The sequence below is a fragment of the Lycorma delicatula genome, chromosome 6 (assembly GCF_047948215.1).
Source record: "Lycorma delicatula isolate Av1 chromosome 6, ASM4794821v1, whole genome shotgun sequence".
In the NCBI taxonomy this organism is placed as follows: domain Eukaryota; kingdom Metazoa; phylum Arthropoda; class Insecta; order Hemiptera; family Fulgoridae; genus Lycorma; species Lycorma delicatula.
In genome coordinates, this window is record NC_134460.1 from 143,873,310 (window position 1) to 143,884,001 (window position 10,692).

Below are 10,692 nucleotides of genomic sequence, written 5' to 3' on the forward strand. Positions count from 1 at the left end.
AGAATTTTCCTTAGCCTCTCTCACTGAAACTCCAGTTTATAGTTAACCTTCAGGAGGTAAGTCCTATTTCCACCCAATCCAGTGGAAGGTTGGGCTACCAACCGAAGTGGAAAACAAAGTAGATGAATCGATTCAATTTTTTGTGGAGGGCTGGAATATGAATCAGTCCTCATAGGGATTAATGGTCCTTCAGTGGCCCTTCTCTAACAAATTTTGCTGTATCACTTGGCATTTTATGTAGAAGGAAGTTAATACTAAATCACTATGGTATAACCTTGATATGAAAAACATAAGTTATCTTATATAAACTTAAAACAATTTTCAGAATACAGAACAAAACATTTCTTATTAGGACTATATAGCAAAGCAAAGGAGAAAGAATTTGAAAAAGGTAAGGGCAAAGGCCCAGGATAGAATTTGAGAAATGGCTAAAGGAATCCAACGTCTAACAGCATGTATGGGTAGAAAAAGAACAGTAAGTTACAATTTTACAAACGTAACAATAAGTTAATAATTTTTACTAATAAAATTTGTTATTTCATAGAATACTATGGGCATTCAATGAAATAATTGAACTCTACACCTTCAAAAACTTAAAAATAAAAACACTTACACTGGTTTTTTAAGAACCGTCAAAGGTTTTTTAATTACTTCTTCCTTTTTTGCTGCATCTTTAGTTAAATTTGCAGCCTGCCTTGTGTGAACATTGCCAATTTCTCCTAAAGCAGCACGTCTCTGCAACTGTGAGGTAGCAAAAGTTTTGGCCTTCCCAATATCATTTACATTTTCTTGATTATTTGTTGCTCTCCTGGTCTGGTAAAATAAAAAACTTTTTAACATGTAATAATTGGCAACACTTATCACTTACATATATATTCTTAGATCCATAACAATAATGGTTGTAAGCAACCTGAAATGAAATTAAGTTGTTCATAAAAATGGAATGGCCATTCCCAAAAATAGCTAACATCCCATGCTAGGCTAATTGAGAGGATGTGAGAAATGAAGAGATTTTCAATTTCCTTCTTTAAAGAACTAAATATATTATTGTGTATCAGCATGTAAAGCCAACTGAAATGCAATGTAAAACAATATATTCATGTACTCCCTTTCAGTTGTGAAATAATACATTATTTTCACTGTCTGTACTAAGTTGAACATTATTATTTCACACTACTTATATCAAGGGACCTTGATATAAGTCCCTTATATTAGGGTTATGGTATTTGGCATATCAAGGGACCTTGATATGTCAAAATACTTAGGCAAATTAGAGGTAGTACACAGAAGAAGCTGTTTAAGAATAATATTCACATATCGCACAGTCTCAAAGGAAGCGACCGAAGCCCTGATGGGGCTTATGCCTATAGATGTGATAATAATGCTAAAGAAAAGATTATGAGAACAGGGACATCTGCTCCCTGTGGATGAAAGGCAATTAACAGCTATGATCACAGAGTTGATGGAAATCTGGCAAAAGCATTGGGATAGAGGAACAAAGGCATACTGCTTAATCAAGACATCAGGAGCTGGTGTAGGAGAACCCATGGCTCATTGAGACACAGTTTAACGCAGTTCCTGATGAGCCATGGAGGCTACAGATTTTTTGGATCTATGTCCTGAATGCACAGAGGAGGTACCCTCCAATGTGTACTTTTGCTGCCCACACTTTGGGAGAGAACGCGAAGAAATGCTGGCCACCCTTGGTATAGAGGCCATGTTTCATCCAGAAAAAACTCAGTGTATTGATGAGAGGACCCAATCAATGGAATACAGTGGAGTTGTATGTAAAGAAGGTGAACAAGAAGTTATACGAATGGAAGGAGACCTGACTGGGAATGAGGTGCTGGGCAGGACAGACTCACGGCTGAGAACCTAAAGGGTCTCCTGAGCGTCTGGAGGTTGCCTTGGTGCGATGAGGCCACGGCATTACCCCAAAGCCTAATGGTTGCTTGTTGTGTCTTCAGAGCAACGATAGTGGCTGTAAATGGTAAATGTTATTTTGTGTTTTTTTGCGTGAGGAGTGTGGGTGTGATTTTTGTTTGACTGCTGCGGGTGTTTCCTTTGCATTTGATAGAGTTTTGCCTGTATGATGCGTATGTGATGTTTTAGGTTGTAGCTTGTTTCTTCAGGTGTTATGTTGATTGTATGGGTTTCACATATGTTAGTGGTGTCAGATTGTGTGTTATACCCCCTCATGAAGTAATGCCACATCAGCAGTTTCCAGGAGTGGTTAGCCAGGGGTAGAGGTTTGGTCGGTAGTGCGCAGACACACACATACGCCTGTAAATGGGGTCCTCCACCTCTTAAAAAAAGTATTAGCATTATGGCACAATCTTCTGTTAAATGTTCAGAGTAAAATTTTTTTCCCATTTTGGTTAAATATTAAGATATCAAAAGAACAGCAGGAGAAAAAAGTGAAAGTACTTGGAAATATATTTAAAATTGTTGGCAACTGAAACTTTAATTTATTAAACTAGTTTATATATATATATATATATATAAACTAAATGTGTGTGTGTAAATTTCTTATATAAAGTTTGATTATAATTTTATTTATTTTCTCCTTTCAGTGACGCCATCTAATAACTAATTAACTGCAATGAAACTGACTAACTACACGTCAGCTGCAAACATCTTCTTCAAAAGTACCACATGAGTAATTTACTTTAATAATTTATAAATGTTAAGATATGGTTGAATTCCATGAAAGTGCTCCATACATAAATTGTAACGGTGGCTGTGCAAAAATATATGAAATAGACATTCTCCTCCACAAATAATAGGAAATACTCCAACATATGCTCAGAAGAATCAAAGGAGTATAGAAAAATCTCGATTGGCACTAAATCCCCAAATAAATGAATTACTAAACAAAAAGGAAAATTAACAGTATTGATTAGTATAGGCATAAGGTAATATAATGATGTATTTTGGACAATATTAAAGAAATATATATAATTTAGATAAAAAAAAAAATAACTATAAACAATCATGTAATAATTGCGGTACTTACGTATTAACGCCACTGCAGCTACAGCTTTATTTAAAATTGAGTATTTATTTTATTGAGTCTCTTTATTAATTTTAAGAAATGGTTATTTATATTTATTTATTTTATAAATATAATTTAACCAAACTTAACCTACGCTTGCTTCGCTCGCTAACCTTGACTAATTAACACCGTAATTTTTTGAGTATTTACTTAATAAATTCAGTAATTTATTACAATATTCCTCCTCTATGAATCATGAGACCTTGCCGTTGGTGAGGGGGCTTGAGTGCTCAGGGATACAGAATAGCTGGACCAAAGGTGCAACCATATCGGAGAGGTATCTGTTGAGAGCCAGACTAAGGAATGATTCCTGAAAGAGGGCAGCAGCTCTTTCAGTAGTTGTTAGGGGCGTGAGTCAGGACGACTTAAACGGCCGTATCAACATCACTCAGTCCTCTGAGTACTGCGCAGCTGAAAGCAATGGAAAACTACAGCTGTTTTTTTTTCCAAGAAAATGTGGCTCTGCATTTTCAAAAGCAATAATGGAGGCGCCTTCCTTGGTAAAATATTCCGGAGGTAAAATAGTCCCCCGTTCGGATCTCCGGGTGGGGACTACTAAGGAAGGGGTCACCAGAAAAGTTAAAAATAACATTCTACGAGTCGGAGCGTGGAATGTTAGAAGCTTAAAAAAGGTTGGTAGGCTAGAGAATTTAAAAAGGGAAATGGATAGGGTAAACGTGGATATAGTAGGAATTAGTGAGGTTCGGTGGGAAGAGGAAGGCGACTTTTGGTCGGGTCACTTTAGAGTAATTAACTCAGCGTCAAATAATGGGCAGGCAGGAGTAGGTTTCGTGATGAACAAGAAAATAGGGAGGAGAGTGGAGTATTTCAAGACGCATAGCGATAGAGTCATTGTAATAAGGATAAATTCAAAACCTAAACCGACAACGATTGTTAACGTCTATATGCCTACAAGCGCCCATGATGATGATGAGGTAGAATGTGTATACGAAGAGATTGATGAAGCAATTAAACACGTAAAAGGAGATGAAAATTTAATAATAGTTGGAGATTGGAATGCAAGCATTGGAAAAGGCAAGGAAGGAAATATAGTGGGTGAATACGGGCTGGGCAAAAGGAATGAAAGAGGGGACCGACTTATAGAGTTTTGCACGAAGTATAATTTAGTAATTGCCAACACCCAATTTAAAAATCATAATAGAAGAATATACACTTGGAAAAAGCCAGGCGATACTGCAAGGTATCAGATAGATTATATCATGGTTAAGCAAAGATTTAGAAATCAACTCGTGGACTGCAAAACTTACCCTGGAGCAGACATTGATAGCGACCATAATTTGGTGATAATGAAATGTAGATTGGGGTTTAAAAACCTGAAGAAAAGGTGTCAGATGAATCGGTGGAATTTAGAGAAGCTTGAGGAAGAGGAGGTAAAGAAGATTTTTGAGGAGGACATCGCAAGAGGTCTGAGTAAAAAAGATAAGATAGAAAATGTAGAAGAAGAATGGGAGAATGTTAAAAAGGAAATTCTTAAATCAGCAGAAGCAAACTTAGGCGGAATAAAGAGAACTGGTAGAAAACCTTGGGTTTCAGACGATATATTGCAGCTGATGGATGAACGTAGAAAATATAAGAATGCTAGTGATGAAGAAAGTAAAAGGAACTATCGGCAATTAAGAAATGCTATAAACAGGAAGTGCAAACTGGCGAAAGAAGAGTGGATTAAAGAAAAGTGTTCAGAAGTGGAAAGAGAAATGAACATTGGTAAAATAGACGGAGCATACAGGAAAGTTAAGGAAAATTTTGGGGTACATAAATTAAAATCTAATAATGTGTTAAACAAAGATGGTACACCTATATATAATACGAAAGGTAAAGTCGATAGATGGGTGGAATATATTGAAGAGTTATACGGAGGAAATGAATTAGAAAATGGTTTTATAGAGGAAGAAGAGGAAGTTGAGGAGGATGAAATGGGAGAAACAATACTGAGATCTGAATTTAAGAGAGCATTAAAAGATTTAAATGGCAGAAAGGCTCCTGGAATAGACGGAATACCTGTAGAATTACTGTGCAGTGCAGGGGAGGAGGCGATTGATAGATTATACAAACTGGTGTGTAATATTTATGAAAAAGGGGAATTTCCGTCAGACTTCAAAAAAAGTGTTATAGTAATGATACCAAAGAAATCAGGGGCAGATAAATGTGAAGAATACAGAACAATTAGTTTAACTAGTCATGCATCAAAAATCTTAACTAGAATTCTATACAGAAGAATTGAGAGGAGAGTGGAGGAAGTGTTAGGAGAAGACCAATTTGGTTTCAGGAAAAGTATAGGGACAAGGGAAGCAATTTTAGGCCTCAGATTAATAGTAGAAGGAAGATTAAAGAAAAACAAACCAACATACTTGGCGTTTATAGACCTAGAAAAGGCATTCGATAACGTAGACTGGAATAAAATGTTCAGCATTTTAAAAAAATTAGGGTTCAAATACAGAGATAGAAGAACAATTGCTAACATGTACAGGAACCAAACAGCAACAGTAGCAATTGAAGAACATAAGAAAGAAGCCATAATAAGAAAGGGAGTCCGACAAGGATGTTCTCTATCTCAGTTACTTTTTAATCTTTACATGGAACTAGCAGTTAATGATGTTAAAGAACAATTTAGATTCGGAGTAACAGTACAAGGTGAAAAGATAAAGATGCTACGATTTGCTGATGATATAGTAATTCTAGCCGAGAATAAAAAGGATTTAGAAGAAACAATGAACGGCATAGATGAAGTCCTACGCAAGAACTATCGCATGAAAATAAACAAGAACAAAACAAAAGTAATGAAATATAGTAGAAATAACAAAGATGGACCACTGAATGTGAAAATAGGAGGAGAAAAGATTATGGAGGTAGAAGAATTTTGTTATTTGGGAAGTAGAATTACTAAAGATGGACGAAGCAGGAGCGATATAAAATGCCGAATAGCACAAGCTAAACGAGCCTTCAGTAAGAAATATAAGTTGTTTACATCAAAAATTAATTTAAATGTCAGGAAAAGATTTTTGATAGTGTATGTTTGGAGTGTCGCTTTATATGGAAGTGAAACTTGGACAATCGGAGTATCTGAGAAGAAAAGGTTAGAAGCTTTTGAAATGTGGTGCTATAGGAGAATGTTAAAAATCAGATGGGTGGATAAAGTGACAAATGAGGAGGTATTGCGGCAAATAGATGAAGAAAGAAGCATTTGGAAAAATATAGTTAAAAGAAGAGACAGACTTATAGGCCACATACTAAGGCATCTTGGAATAGTCGCTTTAATTTTGGAAGGACAGGTAGAAGGGAAAAATTGTGTAGGCAGGCCACGTTTGGAATATGTAAAACAAATTGTTAGGGATGTAGGATGTAGAGGGTATACTGAAATGAAACGACTAGCACTAGATAGGGAATCTTGGAGAGCTGCATCAAACCAGTCAAATGACTGAAGACAAAAAAAAATTACAATATTGCAATTACTTAAATAATAATAATTACTGAATTTATTAAATAAATACTAAAAAAAATTACGGTGTTAATTTGTCAAGGTTAGCGAGCGAAGGTTAAGTTTGGTTAAATTATATTTATAAAATAAATATATTAAAATTAATAAAGAAATTATTTCGAATCTATGTTAAACTCTATGGCCCATTTTCCACCAAAATCCGATTGAATACTTTGTTTTTAAATAAAGCTGTAGCTGCGGTGGCGTTAATACGTAAGTACCATAATTGCATACTCTAGTTCAAGTATAAATACAGCTTTTATTTAGATTGGTTTATAGTAAATATATCATTATATATTTCTCATCTGGAATGGGTAAGCATGGTACTAAAAAAAAAGAATTGTCCAGTATTTGCCGGGATGTATAAACCCTATTAAAAAAAAAGAATTGTCCAGTATTTGCCTGGATGTATAAACCCTATTAAAAATCTTGATCAAGCAGAATCACCAAATGGACAATTAATTATAAAATAAAAAAATAAGATATGATTAAAGCCCAAATTTTAAAATATAAACTCATTCTATAGGATTTTATACTATAAAATATAATTAAATTTTTTTAAATAAAATAATGTTAAGGTAAATACACAAAATACAAAAACATGTTATTTGAATAGACACACAAAATAACATGTTCTGAACTGTTAATTATTTTACTGTTGTTTTTTATATTTGGTATCTTCATGTATTTACCTTATTTTATTTATTTAGAAGATTTATATATATATATATATATGTACTGAGTGCATGCGCGCGCGCGCGCGCGTGTGTAAAGTTGAAACATGATGTAGAAAATGGTCTATACAAATAGACCAATGCTCCAATAGCCTGTTTCTGTACCTTGAAAACTCATTCAACCTTTTGAATTTCTGAAGGGGCCCTAAGAAATAATACATTCTTCAGATGGAAATATACATAAGCAGAATTAACATCTAATAAGCTCAAAGTAAAAGAGTTAAATTTGATCTGCATAAAATAAATAAGGATAAGAGGGCACAGATATCCCAAACACAAATTCTTGTAAATTAATCTATTTATGAATTGTTATGCACTGTCAATTTTTTTTTACTTCTTGAGCTTAGTAGATCACTTATGACCTATGAGGTGTGTGAGAAAAGTAATTAGACTGGTAACACTGCGAGCGATCTGGCAATGCTGTCTACCGGTCTGGGCTAGACCGGTTTGTACATCCCTTCCACATGCTCAGCGCGAGTTTCAACTCCATTCAGCCAACACATTATTTTTGACAGTGCCATCAGTGAAGTTGTGTTTTTGTTGTGCGTTACGAAAATGGAGCATTAGAATTTAGAGCAATGTTGTACAATCAAGTTTCGTGTTAAACTTGGGGAATCCGCAAGTGTGACCTTTGAAAAGTTGAAACAGGCCTATGGGGAACATTGCTTATTAAAAGCACAAGTTTTCCACTGGCACAAATTATTTTTGGAAGGCCAAGAACACATTGAAGATCAACCTCGCTCAGGGAGACCTTCAACTTCAAAAACTGACTAAAATGTTGAGCGTGTGAAGGTTCTTGTGAGATCAGACCGTTGTTTAACAATAAGGATGATGAGTGAGCAGTTAAATTTAAACACTTTCACCATATGTCAAATTTTGACAGACAATTTGGCAAGCGAAATTGGTGCCAAAAAACTTCACAATGGAACAGAAGGGCAATCGAAGAAACGTGTGCGTTGAACTTCTTTAGAGGAATGACAATGACAAGAATTCTTCAATCGTGTGATCACAGGTGATGAATCCTGGATATTTGAATAGGATCCTGATACAAAGCGGCAAAGCAAAGAGTGGTACACTCATGTTGAATGAGCAAATCAAAGATCAAAACCATACTGATTTGCTTTTTTGATGGAAGGGATATTGTGCATAAAGAATTTATTCCTCCAGGACAAACTGTCAACCAAGTGTTTTACAAAGGTGTCCTTGAAAGACTCAGGAAAAGAGCGATTCGCGTGAGACCAGACACTGCAGACAAGTGGATGCTTCATCATGACAATGCCCCGTATCACATGGCCATTTCCATCAGGGAATTTTTGACCTCAAAATGCATTCCTACAGTTCCTCAACCTCCCTATTCATCTAGTTTGAGTCCTTGTGACTTTTTACTTTTCCCGAAATTAAAACATATCTTAAAAGGATGTCATTTTGGAACTCTGGAGAACATTCAAAAAAGAGTGACTCAGCTGCTAATAGCCCTACCAGTTGAAGCCTTCCAGGGCTGCTACCAAGAGTGGGAACGACTCCACCGGTGTATAGTGCCCAAGGGAACTACTTTGAGGGGATATGTTGTTTGAAAATAATAAAAACTTTGGTAAGCAAAAAGCCAGTCTCATTACTTTTCTCACACACCTCGTATACTATAACAATCAAATCAAGAAAAGTAACTAATCACTGACTTATATAAAATATTATGATTCTCTGGTTGGTTGTAACAAAAATTAGTTGTAAACACAATTAATAGATAATTTTTTTAAACAATGAAAAATATAATTATCTCATCTTATATTTAGACAGTAGTGAGAATTCATGTTGCAATATATATATATATATATATATATATATATATATATACAAATAATCTTTTGGGGCAGTTCAATAAAGCTTGTTAGCAACTTCCAATTATTATCTTCTGCAGTGAAAAACATTTTTGATATCAATCATTATTTATATTTAATAGTAATAAATAATAATAAAGATTATGACAATAGCAAAATGGAGGAACAGTTTTATTTTTTTTTTAAAACTGCAAGTATTTCTTGTACCCCATCCCTTTACGCTTAAAATTTTAACAACATATTACCAAATTTTAATTATAATTACTTATAGGCTATTCAATCTTAAAATAATAAAAAATATATTACCATTACCACACATATAGCTTATTCCATAATTAGCCAAGGTTTGTTTTATAAGGTGCAGGGAAATGCATACATTAAACATTTTTAACATGTGTTCAAACATTTTCAATACATGTTATTCAATGAAAAGTACGGAAACTTGTACTTTTTCTGCAATCTCTCCCTTTTTGTACAAACTCTACAATCAATATGGCCTGTCAAACCTAGCATGCAACAAATATGGATGTATGTAATCACTTTAAAGCAAGGATCATATCTACTGATAGTCCCAACTAAAGATCATGAAGACTTCCAGGTTATCAAGCAACCGATTCTCACACAATTAGACAGAAATATGTAACAAACTGAGCAAAAAAATATAATTTTATAACTATTATAAACAATATTCAACTAGAACCACAACATTAAACCTGCAACAGGGCTCAATATAAGAATAGAAATATATAATTAATGTATTTATATTAATTACTATATTAATATATTTTGCACATCAGACAAAATTTCATAAATTTTTACTACCGTAGTACTACGTAATACGGAAAGATCATGACATAACAAGAGTACTAAGGTATCCTAAGATTTATTGTTTTAAAGATAATTAAGAAATGAATACAAAAAATTCAAAGTATACAAATTTTGTTTAAAATAGATTACAATAAAATAAGTACTGTTAGGACTAATAAAATAAAATCTTCAAAAAGATAGAATTTAAGATGCACAAAAAAACCTCGACAAAAATTTTGGTTTACACACGAAAAATCAAGTCGAATTTTGAAAAGAATTCTACATTAGCAAATTTCAATCAAATAATAAAAACCAAAAGAATACTTAATTTATCAGCTTACGGTTATAGTATTTCTCATCCGAAGAGACATGATAAAACAACATAAAATACACAATATTTCTAAGTTAAAAATTAATTAAAACTGTACTGAACCGAGTCGACCGTTAAAAGTTTCTATTGTAGCGTAATGCTTGCCAACACTTGCATATCATTCTATCGTACAAGGTACCGGTGTTAAATTTTTATTTTCAAACTTAATATATCCAAGTATATTTTTAATTTAAATATATAATAATCAAAAAAAGCTATTTTTTCTAGCTTCAGAGTGTACACATATAAAACATACAGTTTTGTAAAAACTGAGTTTGAAAAAGCCTGCACTTTAATTCTTAAAGTATTAAAAATATGTTAATGACTAAAAATTTATATTTTCTATGTTAATTACAGTATACAGATTTTTGTCAATTGAGCCTGGTATCAATGCT

The 10,692-nt window shown here is 33.7% G+C and overlaps 1 protein-coding gene across 1 annotated transcript in view; it reads right to left on the bottom strand.

Annotated features, from left to right (window-relative positions):
- Positions 1 to 10,400, bottom strand: part of CycB (Cyclin B) — a 49,317-nt gene extending 38,917 nt beyond the window's left edge. The window contains exons 1-2 of the mRNA XM_075368724.1: positions 10,269 to 10,400; positions 614 to 813 (exon numbers count right to left, since the gene is read on the bottom strand). Coding sequence (XP_075224839.1) covers positions 614 to 813; positions 10,269 to 10,298 — 230 coding nt within the window. The 5' untranslated portion in view covers positions 10,299 to 10,400. The remainder of the gene's footprint in view (positions 1 to 613; positions 814 to 10,268) is intronic.
- Between the last annotated feature and the right edge of the window lie 292 nt (positions 10,401 to 10,692).